Source organism: Cupressus sempervirens, chromosome 4, assembly GCF_028749045.1.
Source record: "Cupressus sempervirens isolate cs-2001-9-10 chromosome 4, ASM2874904v1, whole genome shotgun sequence".
NCBI classification, from domain to species: domain Eukaryota; kingdom Viridiplantae; phylum Streptophyta; class Pinopsida; order Cupressales; family Cupressaceae; genus Cupressus; species Cupressus sempervirens.
Window position 1 is genome coordinate 416,306,420 of NC_143121.1, and position 22,434 is coordinate 416,328,853.

At 36.5% G+C, this 22,434-nt stretch overlaps 1 protein-coding gene across 1 annotated transcript in view; it reads right to left on the minus strand.

The window, feature by feature from the left end:
- EMB1441 (zinc knuckle (CCHC-type) family protein) overlaps positions 1-22,434 on the minus strand; it is a 231,980-nt gene that overhangs the window by 184,906 nt on the left and 24,640 nt on the right. Inside the window, exons 5-7 of the mRNA XM_089825338.1 lie at positions 9,825-10,395; positions 8,100-8,285; positions 7,247-7,540 (exon numbers count right to left, since the gene is read on the minus strand). Of these exons, the coding sequence (XP_089681464.1) occupies positions 7,247-7,540; positions 8,100-8,285; positions 9,825-10,395 (1,051 nt within the window). The remainder of the gene's footprint in view (positions 1-7,246; positions 7,541-8,099; positions 8,286-9,824; positions 10,396-22,434) is intronic.

Below are 22,434 nucleotides of genomic sequence, written 5' to 3' on the forward strand. Positions count from 1 at the left end.
TATAAACAGCAACAGCTAATATGACACCTTTTGCACCTACTAGACTTCTGTAGCAATAAATATAATCCTGTGGCAGCTTTGTGAATACTTTGAGCATATCACTAGTCACTTTATAGCATATATATATTTGATTACAAATGTACCTACTTATGGAACCTTTCAAGGTCTGAACTACTCAATTTGACAGTGCAAGAAGCTTTCACCGTTATTATTTTATTATGTTACAGGACTTTTTTGCTTAGAAGGCCTACAGGCCTATCCCCAGTTGCATCTATGATATCCAGAATCCAGATCTCTGCAAATTGTTTTCAATATGGAAAAGAATGTTTTTTTTCAAAGAAAGAAAAGAGCATGTGAACCACAAAATCCCCGTGGCCATTATCAAACCCTAAATCTTCAGAACATCATGCAACTCACAAAAAAGGGAAGAAAGATTGATTACTGTTAGCATTTGTCAGTTTGTGTGGGAGCATTCATTTCCAAGCAAGCTACAACCACCACAGTTGATAAGGTAAGTTTTATTCGTCTTTAGGCATTATTTTTGCTACTTTTTTCAGTTTTTGGTTGTATACTTCTTTTTAAATCAAAATGGCCTGCATGGTTTTTTCAAGTGATAAGTAAAAGGGAAGGGAACTAAATTTCACTGAGATAAGTGTTGAGGGTCCTTTTGAGAATACAAGGAATGAAGCAAGCCAACATTCCTTTTCAATACCCTTCATTCATTGACAAATCTAATGTAAAAGTCTTGTCAAAACTGACATAAGCATTATTATAGTGTGTGACCATTTTTAACAAAGTCAAGTCATTAAGAAGGAGAAAACACTGCTTGTCATATATGTAAAACTGACTTCAATGGTAACCATATGAAATCTTGAATTTTTCCAATTTTCCACGACCTCGATCAACTTAAGGACTCCCGAGTCCCAACTGTCTATCTAAAGCCATTAAGAAGTCAATAAATATGTGGCCCCTGCCATCCATGCATCCATCAAACAAACTATTGCAATCATTTTTGCATGAAATTATCTTTCGATCTTTCATCACCACCTCAGAATTTTTCACAGGTCCTAATAAAAGCCCTTGTAAATCATGTACACTAGGTTCCTTGAACTTTTTTTCTGGATCTAGTCAATGTTGACCAACATTTCACAATATGCTCATCAACAACTCAGTGTGCATCTCCTAGATCCAGGAAAAAACCTTCTAGAATAGTTTGCGCACCATGCATATTATGAGGAACAAAGAATCCCTGTAAATGCAACCAGCTAGAACTCTTCGCAAAGAATGAGCCCTACATCGATAGGCCACGACAAGAGCCTACTATTCAGTCTCTGAATAAAGAAGAGAATTATCACAACTGCAATTGCTTTAGCTCTCGTCTTATTCTCTACTTTTTCTCTCATAGATAGTATGGAGCAGCTTTGTTACTCATTCAACCTTGGGTTTCACAGAATTACAGGGCTTCATGTCTAAGTCAAAGGTTCAGGGAAGTTGATATTTGAAATTATTGAAGTTTCCTTTTAAATTTAAAAGCTACAATAATTGACAACTATTCTTGGTTCTAAAGCCAGGCTGTCATACTTCTGAGCAAGCATTAATACAACCACTTGAGGATATCATCATTATCTGTAAAATTAAGAACTTGAAAATAGGGGGGCAAAAAATAAGGTTCAACTTTGAAATGTATACACCCTAGCCCTGAATGAAACAAGAAAATGGTTGAAAAGGAAATAAAAAAACAAAAGATTGAAATCCTAGGAAAAGAAAGGATCACAAACAGAATGAAAGGATAACATAAGCAAAATTTTAATTAAAAAATTAATGGCTATAAAATTTAGTCAATAAATCAGTCAAATGAATAATAGATCACTTGAAACTAGTCTAAATTAATTGAAAAAAGATGCAATGAGAATCAACAAGTCAAAAGCACAATAGCAAGAGTCAAGAAGGTAAAAAGTAAAATAATGGACATTTTTTGATGTTTAACAGTAGGCTGCATATGGAAGGAGGCAGGCAAGTTTCATGAAAGTGACCACATGTTTTGGGGCACATGCTACGGCAAAACTCACCTACTGGGCAAATCTGAGATTTGAGGGGAGTACTAGCACAAAACTAGTCAGATGAGTTGCTTGCCAGGGCTGAACTACATGCAAGTACTGTTGAGTTGACAAAAAACGCCAGTTATTATATAAAGCTCCATAGTAAGCCTTGATGGATCCAATTTAGGAAAATCTTAGCTACCATAAAAAAGATTTTGCAAGAAATCCTATACACAAAACAACTGAAAAACATTGACAAGAAAAATATTAGATCAATCATAGACATGAATATAAACAATATTACATCAGAATTAAGATCTATGTTTTGCATATAAAAGGTCCAAAACCATACACGAATAAAATGTTTAAGAGGATGCACAATATCTATAGGTTATGATTTACAAGTACAAATATGTTGTCTCAAGAATTAGTTGATAAAACATAGAGTGAAGGCTGTAATGAGGGAACAACATCCATGAGTGCGAAATAAAGTGTAGGGGACACTTACATTTTTGAGGAATTGAAGCTGCAAAAGAAATCTCTACATAACAACAGACCATAAGATGCAGAAAAAGTGTTGGGTTCTGTTATGTTAATATGTCTAGACTCTAGAATGTATATTATATTTTGTCATGTTTTTTAATATCTCCAAATAAGTTGTGACCCATTTAAGCTATCTCCAAAGGGATTTTTGGTGGCACACCCATGATACTATATTCATAGCATGGATATAGGAAAATCAATTTTCAAGTATTGGATAATTTACCCCAATTTCCAATGGGATATTAATGATAAGCATCAGATGGCACCCATCAAGTTTTTCAGAAAACATTTGATGATAGTCATGCTCCAATCTCCACCTTGGAGTGGTCCACAATATTTATACCTCAATTCTTCTATGATGCTCACCTCGGATTACACTGCATGCTAATGATATGGGTCGAAAACCCTATTATTTCCTAAGTAAAAGGCTATGACGCTATCCTTGGACAAGGTTGGTGCAAGCAAAAGTGAAACATGATTGTAAACGAAATACCCTACCCATGGAACGTGGAGGCCAAAGATTTATAATTGACCTGCACACACAGATGATAGGTGAGGAAGCAGCGTTGTCGCATTTCGAAGGCGAAGGTGGAGGGACAACAAGGGGAAGAAGAGAATGGAACTTGATGAAGAGGGAGCATTAAGATTGGAAGGAGGGTTTAGCGATGATGACTTGGACTCAGTGAACAGCCTACTCTATTGGCAAATGGAGGACTACAAGCTCTTTCCGAGCTGTAATATGTTAAGGGTCGACGAAGGTAATAAAAGAGAGGAAAATGAATGTTCGAAGGAATACAGAGAAGCAAAAGAAGGCAAGGTCGTTACGGCTGAAGCTCAAGGAAAGAACATACCGTATGACCAATGCAAGAGGAAGAACACCGTACAAACCCAGAAAAAGGAAAGATTTCATCGTACGGTACACGGTGAATGGACTGCACGGAAAGAAAAGGTTGCACCACACCACAAAATTAATAGAAAGGTGTTGGCAGCAAGGAAAACACATCCTAACAAAGAGGAAGGGCTTAATAAAAACTGCAGCAGTACGAAGTGAAGGTTTTAGAATCAAGAATACAGTTATTGATGGCAAGGAGTGGCAACCGACGGAATTCATGGTACCAAATTTAAGGATCCCGATCAAGAACAAACTAGGAGATACGGAAAGCCTGAGGGAGAGAGTATATAACTTAAATAAACTTGATGAGCGACGATTGTAGGCACAATGGGCACGGAAGTTACACAAAAGAGGCAAAAGGTAGGGCATGAAAAGCATTTGAAATTGAATAAATTTCAACTGGGCCAGTTAGTTTTAAAGTATAATGGGCGAAACGAGATCAGACGAGAAAAGTTCAAAGTGAAGTGGGTAGGACCATACAAAATCTGCAAAGTCGGCGATAATGGAGCAATCAAATTATGGACGCTTGACAAGAAGGAAGTGCCCGATGCAATGAATGGATCGAAGTTGAAAATCTATCATGAAAGAAACAACGTGCCTCTGCGGACAACTCAAAGAGAATTAAAATAGCAATTAGTAATATATATATGTAAGATAAGTAATTATAATAAATATGTATAAATAAGAAGTCAAAGAGAAAATGAAAAAGTAAAGGAGAGATTATATAGCACCGTACAGCCTTAAGAATGCAATGTACAGTGGCAATATTAGAAAAACATAGTATAGATTGCATATAAAGGATTACCGTACGGATACAACATCAAAACTGGGAAGAAGTAAGCACTACACAGCCGTACGGACAGGAGGAGAAGCAATACCGCACAAGTGAAGGAAGAAAAGCTACCGTACAGTCAGTTTAAGGAGACCGTATGGCTTGGGAAATGTGTGGAAGAGAAGTACACAGGATCACTATACGGTCTGTACAAAGAAGGCAGAGCAAACACAAACAGAGAAACATCACCATACAAAGGGTTGAGCAGAGGGAAAACATCGTACAGACAAGGAGATCACCTGCAAGCAGAGGATAGAGGCCATACGGCCCGAAGGAATGAAATCAATACAGTACGGCTGGGGAGTATGAATCAAGCATTGCAGATAGAGAACAGAAAGCACTGTACGGCATACTGGACAGAAATTCAAATTAAGTGTAATATACTGTATGGCCACTACAACACAAGAGCCAGAGCAAGACCGTACAGACGTACGACCACTAAAACACAGGAGAAAGGTCTACCGTACGATGATTCAAGGGAAAGATATGTTGTACGTAGAAAGAAGGGTCTATTGTATGGCCGTACGGCTCAAAGAGGAGATACCAAAAAATTTGAAGGATTACCACCATACTTGTTCAAAGCACCGTATGTATCCGAAGCAATGAAGTGTCGTACACTGTACGATCAAAAAACAGTAAAAGGAGCAATAAGTGCATACTGTATGGTTGAGTAGTAGACACTCGTGGAGGTTATTTAAAAAAAAATGGATGACAAATCAAAATAGTTCATAATGAATAATGTATGGTGCCGAAGGGAAAGACATAAACAGGTAGTGAAGAAAACATAAGCGATTCACAAAAAGAGTATGGGATTGGAAGAAAATCACAAAAATGGCGTCTTTCATGGACTTTTGTGTGGGTTTGAGGGTGCTAATTTCGTCTTAGCGGCAGGGGCACTGCCCTCGACCCTACCCTGTATCGCAACAGGGAGCGCGCCTAAGGCTCTGCCCCAGGACCTCACAGGGCACTACCCTCGACCCTGTTGGGGGCGTTGCCCCCAGACCACTAGTCAGTTCAGTTATCAATCTTGGGAAGTGTGACCAATTGATGAGACCTAGAGCTGCTACAAGTATGGACTGTCTGTCTGCCAGAGGTGGAGAGGGCACTAGAGCAAGCCTTTCAAGAGGGGTGTTAGGCTTTGAGGCACTCGGAGTAGGTGTTGCACATGAGGTTGTCTTGGTGGATGCATAAAGAGCTCGAGAGGAGATGACCATCCAGTTGGAGGTAGTAGAGCACACATGGCTCAATGTACCCAAGAGTTGGAAGCAGAGAAGGCGGCATGGGTGGCTATCAAGGTCAAATTGGCTAGGGAGACAGTATTGTGTTAGCAGAGCCTACAGATGCAACATGTTTTTGGAGACCAGTTTGGTACAGGCACGAGAGGAATGTGAATGTGATGTGATGGAAAAAGATCTATCTTGTTATAGATGCGTATAACACCCTTCGGAGGAGCCAGGCAGACCAAGTAGCAGCGGAAAAGACTTAGGAGGAGTCAGCTACCAGGCTAGCCACGAAGAGGGCAGCTTGGGAATCCGAGAGGGCAGCCTTGTTAGCCAAACAGAGTCAGCTACAGAAAGTAGCAGCAAAGAAGGAACAATTAGTAGCAGAGGAGCGGGTGGCAAATGAGAAAGAGAGTTGGGAGAAATTGCTGGGATGATGTAGTCCGCTTTGGAGCTTCAAATGGAGGCAGAGGCCAAATTGAAAGTTCGGAAGGAGAAAGTGTACAAGTTGCGGGCAAAGCTGAACGAACTGAGGGCACGGATGGCTACTACTCCAAGGACGCATTCCTCTTCTTAGTAACAAAAAATTGATGTAATTAGTTGTTTATTTTGAGTTTTGTTGTTTTGTCGTCCGGAGATTACTTTTTGGGGGGGATGATGTTGTCGGTAAATTCTATATTGTAGCCAACGGGTAGAATTGTATTCAAAAGGGCGTGTGAGAGTTTAGTCACCCCTTCAGGAAAGTATATGTATACCGTTTGGAAGGGACTATTGAACATCATTGAAATGAGCGTAATCATGTTGTAAGCATTGAAGTGCATATTGCGTATATGAATAAAGTATCTATTCTATTTTATATCTTACTGTACTACATGCGATAAGTATCCTTTTACCCTGTACGGTAAACACTCCATGTACAAGAAAGGCGATCTATAAAAAAATATGAATTTTTTTAACTGAAAATTTTGGATCCTTATAGTTTATTAAGTTCTTTGACAAATCACACCATGTGTGAACTCGTCTCTTACTGTATCCTTTGCGTAACTCTCAAGTCTAAAATGTGTCACCCTGTGATAGAGAAGTTTATTGCTTGTACACCTTCCTATACAGATCCTTGGGAGTAGGAAATAACTCAACTATTCTCCTTGGAAGCACAAATGGCAAACATTAAGCCCCAAGACTGTAGAAAACAAAACCTGATATCCAATCAACAACTTGTCTTATCAATGATGCAACAAAATGTGTCTGCAATACCCCTTATAGACTTGCCTTCCACATTCGTAGACATAACCCAAGGGTACAATCAAAATGTTTATCCAGCATACATTGGCAATAACGATTAGCTTTATACAGGCTGAAAAACACAATCCTACTATCATCAATAAGGAATATAAATGTGACAATAGTGACTAAAACTATAAATCCAGTAACCATAGTTTCGGGCTTCTTTTCTGGACTGTCAAAACAAGTCACTAGTATATCAGGATCATGCATGCCAATAAGAAATGGATGTTCAATTCCAACAAAAAAGTAACAGCCAAAATTATAACTAACATCTGATTGAAAATAGTATTGGCATCAAAACTGCAGTTTCAAACATTCATTGGCTATATTTAAAGCTTCTCATGTTCTACACACTAGAACCTCTATTTTTAGAATATTACATATAACAAAGCAACAATCAACTGCATCAAGCTAAGATGACATAGTAGAACCTCACCTTGTTTGCTGGCTGTGTCTTCTCATCTTCATCCATATCATCTAGATTATTGCTCAGTAGCAGAGTAATGGAATTCCTCTCAAGCTGCAGATTGTGGATCAATCCTGCTATAGGATTGCCAGCTTTTTTCTCTTCTTTAACCATTCGTCCAAGATCCTTCCAGTTCATCCCACTAGCAAGGGCTGCACGAACAGCAAGGATAGCTGCATCAACATCTTCAAGGTTGTACTCAATAAGCTCTGCCATCCTTATAGAATGATCAACTTCCTTTTTCAAAGCTTGCACACGACTTTCCTGCACATATGATCACCTAAATCAACCATTTATCAAACTATCATCCATTTGTACACATTGTACAACATGGTTGTCCAAGTTCAATTCTTGGAAATGATCTCTATCATCCATCGCAAGTTATTTTACTTTAATAGAACTGAATGCTCTTAAAGAAATGAAATACCATCTAGAAACAGTGACGCAATATTTTACTAACCACAGCCCAGGGGCACCCTAGGAGAACAGCCTTTGATGTTTTTCCTCAATGATCTGTATGTGAAACCTAATAGGCCTCCCTTAAACATTACCCTATTTATCAGTGGCTTGTCCACTGAACCCCTAACTCAGTAAAGTCTCCACTACGAACATAATAATTCCAGAATATAAGGGAGCAAGAAACTTTTAAATGAATCTCTAGAACAAACAACATCACAACTAGTAATGTTATGTCTAAGGCAAACCCTTTGCAAAGTAACAGGTAACCAGTTGCGGCTAATAACAAGTATGAATCAGCTAAACATATCGTGTATCATTTTAATAATAGATATTAAGCATCGAAAAGAAAAGGCTAATATATAACCTGATCCAAACGGATCTTATTAAGTTTTTGCATTGCTGAGTCCTCTTGAGCTCTATGCTGTTGCTCTGATCGTTGACTCTCGATTTTACTGAAAAATTCATCCATCGATTCATCAAATGTTCCAAACTTTACAAAGTCTCGTGTTTCAACTTGATGTAGCAATAGTGGAGAAAATTCATCATAAACCTGCAGAGCTACCAATATATCAATTTGAATTCAAACATACATATACTCAATATTGGAAAAACCAGTAAAATGCTTGGATAACAAATCTAGGAAAAGGATTCTGCCCTAAAATATTTGACAACAAATCAAATTTCTCAATCTTGGACTGAAAATGCACTTTGAATTGAGTGGAATTCCTAAATATTGTTACACGTTGAAGTTGTCATGAAAACAATGAAACAGACCATAAGATATTACCACAAAAACCCTGTTACCAAAAAATAACTAAAAGAAATTTGTATCTTAGCTAAAGATATGGTTGGTAATAAAAAAATAATTGGACCAGAAAAAGATAAGATGATTAAAGTAAACTTGACAAAATATAGGACAGTGAAGCTATACTTGGCAATTTTTGCAACAACAAGGAGCATTGAATGGGACCATTCTATTTAAAATTCAAAATAACAACCTTGAATACCCTCAGTGCCTGGAAAGGAAACTATAGATTGAATGCCAAGTTTGATCTCCTCTAACCAGCTTGGCAGATTCAAGTATCTTCCTGTCAAATCCTTAGCACATTTCCATATTGCAAGTTGGAATCATATTTAGCCCAAATATGTGAAACCTAAGGTTCATCATCAGACTCTTTTTTGTTCGATTGCCTCAAGTTTCTCAAGTTTGCAAGATTATCTTGGTTGAAGGCCTTTTGTTTCCTGTTGATATTTTATTGTTTGATATTCTATATTTTATGTTTTATTCTGTCTTCAGCTATTTCCATTGCCTCTTCAATTGCATTTTACTGCAAGCCTATTGTCTTGTCATGTATTACCTCTGTATATTTTGCACCTTCAACAGCTGCAGCCCATATTTAACAGCTACACTCTGCCTCCAATATCTGCAATATGTTGCTTGAACCAGCAATTTAAGTGAAATATAGTTATGTTGACATTGCATCAGTAAGGAGCGAATGTAGCCCAAGAATGTATCTGATGATTGAAAATTCCTGCTTGCCAGTCTTGAAACTACAACAGCATACAACATAATCTCATGTTGGGAAAATATAGAAAAAGAAATAAGCTTAATCTACAAGCCACCAAAGTGAGTCAATGAGATTTGATGACACAGCCAATGGTCCAATAACAACGACATATGCAAGCCAAAATGGAGCTAAAACCAAAAGAAAGATAAAAGACTGTGAACCACAAGCTAAGAGCATAAATAAAAACTCTTACCAACAAAACCGGGTAAACCCTAAATCAGTAGATCCTAAGCATGTCAATAGATCAAATTCTGTTTTTTAAACATTGCATACAACCATAAGAGAGAAAAATCCATTATCAAAGAAGAAGGTATCACTGATAGGGACCAGACTAAAGACATGTTAGGAATATGCTCCAAAGGTTACTAATTCAGGATACATCACAATAAGGTGTGATACTTATAAAGCCAGGGTTCATTTATTTAAACAGCACAAATGAAGTATAGTTTTGTAAAATCAGGGTGATTTCAAGTATAAATAAAATAGTAAAACCATACTGAGTAAGAGGATTCTTCACCAACCTTCTCCAACTTCCTGTCTTCATCTTGCAAGCCTCCCTTTTTCCCAGGCATATTCTTCTGCATTATAATATAACCTTCTGGTACAGCTGTACCTGTTATGACCTCCTCCATCCAGTCCTCAAACCGTGCAACAGCAGCAACCAAGTCTTGCAATCTATCATTATTAAAATTTTCTACAATACTAGAATCAATTTTCATGCTTGGCTGCAAACCAGCATCTAATATTATATGCTCTGAAAGTGCAGGTCCATATCCTAGATTATCTCCCAGGACAGTCTTCAAAGTGGCTTTCTTTCCTCCTCTGCTACTATCATTATCTATTTTTCCTGAATTTGATAGTTGAGAAGTCTTTTGCATGCTATTTTTTTGTGGCTCTTTTGTAAATGATGATAAAACTTGAGGGTTAATGCCACCTTCTGCAACCTTGCCTTTCAATAAACCTTCGGATTCAGATTTTCTGGAATTGCTTAGTATTGTTTGTAACATCTCAAAGCTTGTTCTCTTGAAAGGTCGGCACATATCAACAGGATAGCAATGATGCGGCATCATAGTCAACCCTTTCTCATCATCCCTGCAAGTATGCATTCTCAGATTATCCAAAAAGGGAATATATGTTTCCAAGAGAACAAAGAAGGAAAAAGTGCAGAATACCAATTGAAACAAAAATTAACATAAAGTTTAAAAACTCTCCTAAGAAACCATTTGCATGTGGCTCCAACTGCCTATCAGCTGACATTTGGAAAAAGATTTTGCAAATCTTATTAAATTTCAAGATATAAAGAATACCCCTAATGATGACAAGTAAGACTGAATAGAAAACTTATCCTGTCCAATGGTTAAGAGGTAGTAAGGTTAGTAGAAAAAATGGGAGGCCTGATGTTTCTATGAATCTAGAGATTAACACAAAACGTATCACCCCTCCTAATTTTGTTAAATTGAATTTTGATAATGCTTCTCAGTGGAATCGAGATAATGTAGGTGGAGGATTTGTACAAAGAGATTCGAAAGGTAGGATTTTGTATAAAGAGTTCCTTTCAGAGACAAGAATGAATGATGAAGCAAAGTGGGAAGCTTTGGTTGCTAACTTGGAAGCAGTGGTGTCTGAAAATACAATAAAACTGATTAGAAGGTAATTCTATGATTGCGATTCATGCCCTTCAAAGGGAAACAAACCAAAATTACGGATCAAATATGTGGATGAAGCATTGGAGATTGGAGCAGAACTTAAAAAGGTTTTCTATGAGCATTGCAGGCATCCTATGAAATTTGCCGCTGATTCTTTAGCAAATTATGAAGGAGATCAGGCACCTATAGATGTGTTTGAAATCCATCTGGATAAGGCCTGGGAAGGATTGGAGCATCACTTAGATTACATGCCAACATAATTTGTTTCAAGTAAATTTACTGGGTCTCTCTTTCAATGACGAAGATTCGATGTATGTTAACCTTTTGAGCAATTAAGAGAATGTGGGCAGACAAGATTGATTTTGGTGGCAACCCTTAAAGGTATGTTTTTATGCTGTTGTGTGCATGTGAGGATGAGACTATTTTATGGCTGTATACGAGAAGTTAATGTGCTTGCAGATGGTGATTGCTTCACATATACAAAAACTTGCATTTCTGCTGTGGATGTGTTTGCTTCAAGTTAGAGTGCTTATAATGGCAAGCCTTAGGAGCTCAAATAAAGGAAAGGAAGCTTTAAGAAGAGATTTTGCAAACTACCATTGAAGTTTTCAAATTAGCTTTAACAATAATTAGAATTTAGTTGGTATCTCGAAAGACAAAAAAGCATATAATGTTAGATTTGATGACGATGAGTGTTTTATTAAAGATGAAAAGCAGTATACCCAATCTGTGGAGGTAGGAATGGAAGAGAGTGGCCTGTATAAATTTATCACTACTCCTAATTCTAAATCTATGTTTGTAACTCAAATGGTATTTTAAAATACTTCAAGAATCTGAAATTAAGTTATCAAATCAGCTTGAAAGTGGAAAAAGAACAAAGTCTCAAATATATCCAAAATTAAAGTTGTAAAAATGGCCTTAGCAATCCTAAAACTTAGAAAGAGGCCAACTTAACCCAAACTCTGAAGCAAATCCACCAATGGAGGGAACCCGGTTTTCATCCAGTCCACCAACAAACCCAGGGGGTTTTGCCCTACAGCTCGCTGAATCTGGAAACACAAGCTCTCAAAAGAATCTCAGATCTCAGGGGTCATAACAAGTCAAGGTAAATCAAATGATTTGCCTTAACCTCCTTTTAAAGACCCGGCAGAATTCTCCAGAAGAATGTGATTTAACCTCTTTTGAAGCTTCTTGAAGAAACACTTTATTTAATTAGGTGACTTAAATATTTATTTTATTTTCACTTAAGTCAAAAATTAATTAAGATAACATCATCCTTGAGATTTACTTTATCGGAATGACATTAAAATAATTAATTTAATTTGATTCCTTATAATCTTCAACCTTGCCTTATATGAATAAAAATAGACTAGATGACTCTATTAGATGATCACTCAGAAAAGGGGGACATTAAAACTTCAAACACAGCTTACCAAAGAATAATATACTAGCAAAGCTTACATGCTATACTGCATTATGCTACTGTAGACAAACTTTTCATTTGGAAAATTCATGAGCTAAGCTCTCTAAGCTCTCTATATTAGACAATTTATGGTCCAAACTCTATTTTTTTGCTCATTATGTCTCTGTGTTATGGAAATGCCATTAAATTTGAAAACAAATAGTTTTTGTCTCTCTTTTCTTCATTTTTTTATGTTTTATTTAAATCAGAGTTTTGGAACTCGCTCGGACTAGGCAAATCACGGAGGAGGTGACCCTAGGCAAACCACAAGAGCCCAGACTTGGACAAGTCCGAGAGTTGACTGTCGAAACTCGGGAGTTGGCATATCGGCAAGTGACCCAACAAGCCCTAATGATGGGACTTGTCTAACCATGCAAAAGAAAATTACAAAAATAATTACTCTGTTTTAAATTCTTCTCTTTGTTCTTTGCAACCCTAAAAGGGACCTCATTTTGTTCTATTGGCAAGAAAAGCGAAGAGTGAGTTGAGAAGAGAAAAAATCAGTGTTACGGGACTCAAACTTGCCTTGACTCGAAAACTCAAAATTGGGCTCGGACTTGGACTTGGCGATCGGACTCAACGACTCAAAAAATCGAAATACCCATGAAATTCAAAGATTTTTTAAGGATTTAAAGATTTTTTCATGCATCATTTAGTCAATTAACATCAAATACACAATAAAATTGAGATAAATATAAGTTACTTAACACTCATACACAATTTTGCATAGATCACATAAGTATAAAAGCGAATTTTTGAAAGAAAAAAACTGAATAATATAATATAAAGTTAAATTTCTACAATATATGAAATCCAAGGAATCAAAAGTTCAAAACATATATCAAAATATCAGCTAGAGCGTAGAAGACTAAGGCTCATAGTAGCCTATGCCCTCCTATGAATACACCTAAAATAAGTGATGGAAGACTCTAGAGTCATCCTCTCTCCCTATGTTTGAACCTGAACCTCAAGGGCATCCTCATCCTCATCCACACCCACATAATCTTCATCATCAGACTTAGATCCATCACTCCTAGCCTCAGGGTCCTGCACTCGGTGTCCTTGCACCATAGCCTCCTTGATTGCCATCGCTACTGCCACTGCCTCCCAATCCACCTAATCAACCCACTCCACGTCTTCATCACTGAAGACAGGATCAACAATCTTTGTGTTTCACTTTGCATGTGGATCAACAATCTCTAATACAATTGGTGATATATCAGTGCCCTGGATCTGTCTATGTAATAACCCCAACAGGTTATAACTTCTTCAAACACCAAAAATCTTTATACTTCAGTGGTTTGACATTTCGTCAAACACTTTGCAAGCAAGGGTCCTCTGACTGATATAACTTTTCAGATTGCTGCAATGATTTTTGTTTGGATTTGCCTCAAAGAGAATGCTTACAAAAGACTCCAAATTGTCTAAACAATGACCTAACATAAATATGCAACTAATTTTGGCAATAGTGAATGCATATATGAGTTCTAATCATGAAAATGATCACCTACAGCCAACTGGTATTTTAACAAACAGTTGGTATGCAAGCTAACTGGCTGATAAAAAATGATATATTAACGCTCAAAGACAACTATTAATGACCAGCAATTGTATCTCCTTGATTGAGAATGAGTATCCAATACAATATTCATACTAAGTTAGCCAAGACTCTTGGCATTTACAAAGATATCAAAATATGATGATCGCTAGTAAAGTAATACACACCTACAGCTGCCAATGAAAACTAATGCAATACTAAATATCTAACTTCAATACTCCCCTACAGCAGTACGCTATTCACATGCATGATTAAATACAACTAAAGCCATGGATTGCTGATACCATTGTGAGAAATGTAAAAATGAATGATGTATCTATTAATGAATGATAGGTCTGATATGAAATGACAGTTACAACAGCACTCTATAGTGAAAGGCAACTATGAAAATACACATCAGACCTGGCATATGAAGTCGCCTTAGAGAATAGATGTATTGCAATACCACTGAACAGAAAATAACCTCCTCAAGTGGCCAAGTCGTGCCTCTCTAGCTGCCGCCCCTGATTGTAGATGGCTGCAATAAATTACTTCAATGCTGCCCCTTCTGCTCTTTTTTTCGGATTGCTTTTTTCGGAGCTTCTTTTTCGGCCTGCTTTAAAATGGCTTCCTATAATTTAAGACCTGCTCGAAATGACCTCCAATAATTTCGGCCCTGCTAAAATTGCCTCCTGAAATGCTGAAATGCTGAAAATGGCCTTAGGCCCAATGATGCCCTAGCTGAAGTGACTGAAGTATCACCTCCAAATGTGCAACCCTTCAAAAGATATTTCACTTCCTCAGTTATGCTAATCCAAGGGAGTTTACTATCTGAAACCACTTGGCTCCAGAATAGACTATGTGACTAAATCACAATTTGATGTTAAGAGAGAAATAAACAACTGGATGATTAGAATGAAGCCCGGGGTGCCTATTTATTCTTTTTCTCCACTTTCTCCATAAACTTCTAGAACATTATTTTATTTTATCTATTAAGTGACTTTATAAAAAATATTTTATAATTCAAGCCACTTTATTAAATTAATTAAATATAAAGTTACCTTTTAATATTTATTTATTTGATAACTTTATAAATAATTAACTTAATACCACTTATTTATTTAATTAAAATAATTAATTAGTCATCCTCATAAAATATTCATTATTTTGGACAACCTAATTAATTAAATTAATTAAATCAAATTGCCTCCAAAATGGGGACATGACAGTCTATGGAGAAGGCAAAGGTTGTAGTAAACAAACTACAAAGACAAGATCATTCAATTTTTGCACAAACAATGGAAATGCAAGTAAGTTTGTCGAAGCCTCCTCCAATGCTTCCTTTAGCTCCTTTCAATACTTAAGTGAAAGCTACAAAGTTGCATAAACAGTTAGCAATTGAAATGGGAGAGCCAACTAATTTGCTAATTTCTCTCTCAAAACCCCAATACTCTTATCTAACTCTTTTCTCTCTATCACAAGCATTAGCAAAGGATGGAATATCTTTTTAGGTAAAATAGATGTTATACAAAGCACAAACAATTCACTTAACCCTTTATTTTATTATTTTTTGCACTTTATGAGTCATGCTGCCAGAGAGGCTCCAGAGCTCGGAACTCTGTGAATCAGGAGAGTCCTTGGACTCGGCAAGTCCATGCTGACTCTGCTAGGACTCTACCGAGTCCAAGTCTAGAGGCCATTTGCCTCGGAAATGTGGACCCTAGCTTAGACTCGCAAAGTCCTACTCGGACTCACAGAGTCCCGTAACTATGGAAAAAATAGAATGCATAGAAGTGCAACCATCAAGGGGAAGAGCAAAAAATCTTTAACAAATCATATTAAGGCAGCTTAATACTTGCCTTTGGTGCATCAAAAGCTCCATACCAACAATTGCAAAGAGCTTTCATCTCATTTTTCAAATTCTAAACAAGGCACCCAAATATTCTAAGATGACTTAAGTCAGGTTTAATTCCTATTAAAACTTATTCAGGTGTTATATTTTCTAGTATTGGGTGTGGGCATCTATTTTGAATGTATACAACAGTATTGATGGCGTCCGCCCAAAAAGAGAAGTGTAGATTTTGATCATGAAGCATGGCTTTTGATGCTTCAACAATGGTTCTATTTTTTCTTTCTGCTACCCCATTCTATTGAGGATTATAAGGTATTGTATACTCCCTCTTAATCCCAACGGAGGTACAAAAAACTCAGAAGTTTTCAGAAGTTTTCTTAGAGAAATCATCAATGAATATTATGTAAGAGAATCCTCCTAGAGAAAGTGTTGGCATAGATCCACATAAGTCAGAGTGAACTAGTTTCAGAACTAATTTAGACTTGTGTTCACTAGGAGAAAAAGCTCTTTTTATATTCTTTCCTACAGCACATCTTTTTCAAGTGCCTATATGTTATGATATGGCTTCAATCCTCACTACATCTACATACGATGATTGCACAACCTTGAAATTTGTTGTTAGAGAATTTGACAAGTGCTTTGTCGAAGATTTATACAAGACAAACTTATTCATTGGGTGCGAATCAAAGACTTCAGAATCTACATCAGCATCGATCCTGATTGTATATTTTGAACTTACCCTTTCAACTGCAATGAGATTACCAGATTCATCAAGAACCTAGCAACCCATTTGTTCCACATCACAAGTAACACTTGTTTCAACTGCTTGACAATCTCCAAGGGCTGCCTACAACTTTGTAATCAGCTTCCTCAATGTTTCCTCTTTGCAAGCAATAATTCCTTGAAATCTGAAGAACATTTCACATGATGGAAGAATGTCACATGAGACCAAGGCATCTAGATCAAATTTTGCAATTTCATCCCAATCATTGAGGATTTCCTTCAAATCATCTGCTTCTCGAGTCAAAGAAGAGATCAAGTTTCGCTCCATTTCATTCATCTCTTTGAAACACCTAAGAACTGCAAATATCTTCGTGATGGTTCGAACTCCTTCAGAGATGATTTCTCCCTATCCAAAACTTGGCGGCTTCAATCAGCTTCCTTTACTTGGCTGTCTGAGACATAACAACTACACTCTGAGAAAACTGTTGCTGGCTAAGCTCGTTCAGACGAGAAACCTCCTGTTTGCATTGATTTTTCTTCTCCCATAGTTCATGATTGTTTTTTGATACATTAGCTAATGCATCTTGAGCATCTTGTAAACAACTCAGACATGAATGTTTCCTGATTTCAACCTTAGTGAACTTGTAATCAGAACGAGTAAGTTCTTTGACAGGTTTGTCCACCAAGAGCTTAGCAACTTCTACAAATTTGGATTTATCCGAATCAACCAAAATCCTTGAAACAATCTTATCTTTCAAAGATTTGGATTTGGTTTTCTTGACAGGGAGATTATCCAGAGGTACAACCACTTTTCTTCTCTTTGTTGTTATTCTGCTCAACCATGTAGGCAAACCGAAATTTTCATCAGCAGAAGCAAGTACAGTGGAGACCATTGGCATTGATCTAGATTGTATCTTAGTCGTGATTGAGCAAGATTCAATCTACACAGCTGAATGCATAGGAGCATGATGAGAAGATTCCATCATGAAAAGCTCAAAACCCGTCAAAGATGTATCAAGTTGGGAAACTTGACCACTTGTAAGAGTTGGAAAATCCTCAAACACATTTCCCAAATGCTCATATTGTTCATTTCCAGGATGAGAGGAGCAGCAGAAGAGATAGGAAGAGCCATTGTATTGACTTCCAAGACTGGAATAGAAGGTGTGGAAAGAGTGGAGAATGAATCCACATCATCATCTACTTCATCCAAAAAAGGTGCTTCATGCACAGATGGTGAATGAGTTTGTGCAGGCCTTACGGAGATATGTATCATGATTTCCCTTTCTTCTTCTCATCTTCTTTTCATGTGATTTTGTCTCCAGTTCCTCCTCTAATTCCTCTGACTTTTCTTCATCTGATTCTGGAATGACTTAGATCCTTTTCCGACCTTTAATTTGAATTTGAGGGAATTCTTCAAATCAAAAGAGGAGGCACCATATTTCCCTATAATTTACAGTTGTGACTTCCCTCTGGGAGGGCCAAAGCTTCCATAATCCAAACCCAACTTAGAATTAACTCTTTTAATACCTTTAATTTTCAGCCATTTGTTGGTATTTGCCAAAATGGATTGAAATCTATCCAAGATAAATGTACCTTCTTTTTGTTGCCACTAAATAGGAAAAGGGCACCTCTTATCAAAGCCAACTTGATGAAATTTCGGATCAAGAATGTTGTCCTCATCTTTGACTTGAAAATCTGAAAGAATCTCCAGCATGTTAAGATCGATTCTCTGTTGTAAAGTCAATCTGCAGTAGTCCATCTTCATTATATCCAGCTCTATTCTCATATCAATTCAAATGTCCTCAATGTGATGAACATGAGTGTAAGCTCTCCTAATCTGAGAATTCATTTCTCGATAATTAAAGTCGAATCTGGCTTTGAACTTCTTCAAGGTGATCAACTACAACTCTACTTCCATATTCTTTTCTTTTTGCACAGAGTTGATTGAATAATTAACAATTGTAAGCATTTGGTAGAAGTGATACTGAAACCAGGCCTGTGCAAAGTATGTTGATCACTCTGCACTTCCATGAGTTGTCTAGCTAACTCCATCAGGATAATTTTATCTGTAACATACCATGGTAAGGTATACGGTTCGCCTTTAAAATACCTAACCCACAAGTATGTAAAAGTTGGAAACTGAATAAAAATTCAACTATATTGATTCACCTTTTCCCATGTTGCATCAGATACCCTCTTGATGGATAATTGTTTATCGAATAAACATCGGAAATGCCCAAAGAAAGCATCTTGGACTCTTTTGTAATGAGACTTACTATTAGCCAAAGTGATCTGGTCATAGTAATCCCAAACTAGAATCTGAAGATGATCTCCTTTTGTTGAGAGACCAAAGAAAGATCCCATAGCAGCAGCAATGTAGACGAGGTAGGAGTTCATGTAAAAGGGCGCTGAAGTTCCTACGTTGAGCAACTACAGGCAATGTGCAATGCTAATCAACTTTCCCCAAAAGATGTGTTCTCTGTTTTCCATGATTTGGAAGATGCACTTGTACATCCATGGCTCGAAATCAGTAGAATCTTTGAGACTGCAAACTTTGCTGAGTAAAATGATGAGATCTTTGTATTCTTGTTTGAAATTAGACCGATGAACGGTCTTTGGCCATCTTGAGAAGTTATTCCTTTTATTGTTTAACCAATATTGGTTAATATATTTCTAATAATCACCTTTCTTCTCATTCTAGCTTGCCAAAGATGATTCTTTGGTTAGATCTGCACACTCTGCATTATGTGGTACCTTGAAGATCTGCTCAATGACCTTTGGTCAAGACTAATGACAACCTTGCCGTCAATATCCTTGATTGTCTTTGATTTTGGGCTGAAACATCTTGCACATCCAAGAACAAAATCAGGTTCCATAGCAGCCATAGGAAATGCAAACACAAGTGAATATGATTTCTTTTGATGTGCTTCATCTCGTGGCCAACTGGAGTTTCTACTCTCCGCAGAAAATCAACCACGTCTACATGACCAATCTTTGTGTCCATCACGTTATCAAGAACAGATGCAATTGATGATGGAGTTGCATGAGGCAACTCTTTATCAAATTGATATTTCATCTTGCCTTTGGATTTTGATTTTGATGGTGAAAGCACCTCTTGCACTTGTGCTGCAACACAAAAATCTCAAAACATAAACACATCATCAAAGGAAATCGCCATACAAGTTGATTCTCAATCAGCAACAAACATTCAAAAATAGATTGGAGACTTTGTAGATCCGATGAAATGATCTCAAAAGAGAGAAATCATATACATACGCAGTGAATAGAGATGAAATGTGAATGGAAATGGAATGCGGAATGAAGTGGTATGAAGGTGAAAAACTGAAAATGGAAATGAAATGAAATGAAATGAAATGAAAATGTGTGAAGGTGGAACGCATGCGAATGAAGATTGCTAATTTTCAAACGTGACTTAGGATTTTCATGATGTTATTGCATGAAAAATGACTACATGTAGATGTTACATGTAACAAGGAATGAAAGATGAGATGAGATGCGAATGCGGATGGAGGTTGAGTTTTTACATGTAAGTGCAAATAACGGATGAGATGCGAAACATGGAAAGATGAGAAAAATGGAAAAACATGTATTTTCTCATGAAGACGTGAGTGCATATGGAGAGATGGAAATGGAAAATGGAAATCTTTGGTGAAAAGGTGAAGTCAAAGTACATAAAAATGATATTTTTTTACTTTTCAAAAAGTGTCTTTAAGTCAAAAACAGGGTTTTGAGATGCAGTTAGACATAGGACATTTCGTGTAATTGTGTCGTGCAAGTGAATAAGGAAAGTGAGATGAGTGAAAATGGAAGCACAAAATGAGATTACATGCATGTGCAGACGGTGAATGAGTGGAAAACATGTAACGCATTTATCGGATAAAATGCGCAGTGTTGTGACATGGAAGATAGAAGTGAAATGTGATGATGCTTTCACATGAAGTGAAACAAGAATAAGTTCTTGGGAAAGAACTTGTAACTTCTCCAAAGTGGAGAAAACTGAAAGCAAGCACACAAAACACAAAAACTTCAAAAGAAAAACGTACCTTTGGTAAATGACTCAAACATGTCAACATGCAAATTCGAATTAGAGTTTGGGGAAAAACCAAAAACATGAAAATGAACAATTTCATCATTTTTAAAGGAAAAATGCACTTTCCATGGTATCAATTTCAACAAGTGGCAATCACCAAGCAATAATGTGCATAAAATCAGCAAGATAAGCACAAATTAAATAGCAAGAAAGAGTAAGTCCACTTACATGAAGACTAGATGCCAAAAATGATGGAAAAAGATGCTCCAAAGTTGAAAATTTCTTTAAAAACACTTGGACTCTTTCAAACTTTGCAAATTCAAAATGGAGAAGGCAACAAATGAGGCATTTTTAGCGGTAGATGCCAAAAAACATGCCCTATTATTGCTCTAAATTCCAATGTTTTTGGCAAACTATGCTCATGGGACATTTTTTTGCCAAAAACATTTTTCTCAAGGTGTGGAAATAAAAGGTTTTGGCCTCCCAAGTTGAAAACGTGTACCAAGATGAAATGTAAACACCACAACATGCAAAATTGATTCCTCTTGGGGCAAAAACGTGAGCCAAAAATGGATTTATTTGAAGATTTTTCCAAAAATGTGCCCTTGGAAGGAACTTGAAATAACGTTTTTTAGCAAGATATAATTCATTTTAAATGTTGCAAAATCCATTGATAGGAAAAAAAGACCCTATTAGAGAAAATTTCATGAAAAACCATGAAGGAAAACTCCCACAATCTTCAAAATCGGGTTCTTGGAGGCTCTTTGCATGTGTTCTTCCAAAAACGGGTTTCTTGAGGGCAAGAACACAAACTTTTAATGCAAAATGCACCTTTAGTTCTTTGAGGCTCTTTGCATGGGTTCTTCCAAAAACGGGTTTCTTGAGGGCAAGAACATGAACTTTTAATGCAAAATGCACCTTTTAGTGTCCATAGCATGTTTTAAAATATGCATAAGGTGAAAATCGCACCTTTTGGTGTCCATTGCATGTTTAAAAATCCCTCCATAGGGCAAAACGCACCTTTTGGGAGGCATGGCATGTTTTAAAATATGCATTTGGTTTGAAAACTCACATTTTTGGGTTGATTGCATATTTTAAGTGAAAGCTCATGTTTTAGATGCAATAGCATATTAAAATTATAAAACTCACCTTTTTTATTTCATTGCACATTTCAAGTGAGTTATATGCAATGGCATCAAAAAGGTCCATTTTTGATGACTTTTATATGCTAAGACATCAAAAAGGTCCACTTCTGATGGATGTATATTTCAAAGTTGAAAATTATATGCAATGACATGTAACAGGTCCACTTTTGATGGATTTTAAATGTAATGACATATAAAATGTCCACTTTTGATATCTTATAAGTGATTTAACAAGCACATTCCAATTTAAATTCATTAAAATATTACTTAAGTGGGACATAAATTATTTATACATACAATATTAACAATATAACATGTAAATAACATTTAAAAGTAATATCTATTAGAGCATTTGATTTAAATGCTAAAAAATATTGATCTATATAATTAATATAGTCACTTAAGTGAAAAATCAAAAAATAACTCAACTTAAAATTATAATATAAAGTGCACTATAGTTACTTTAAGTGAAAATTTAAATGATGAAGTAACTTAAAAAATAACATAAAGTGAATTTAAGTTATATTTTTCAAAAAGTGAATGTCAAATTAAAAATATAACATGATATTTTTAATTTGTGTTGTTGCATCAAAAAGGTCCACTTCTAGGGCAATAAAATGGCCATATCTCTTGACTAACAACTCCGATTACACTCTAGGTTAAATCGAATCGAAGGGGAAACTGAAAGCCATGACTTGAGCAAGACCAAAGGACT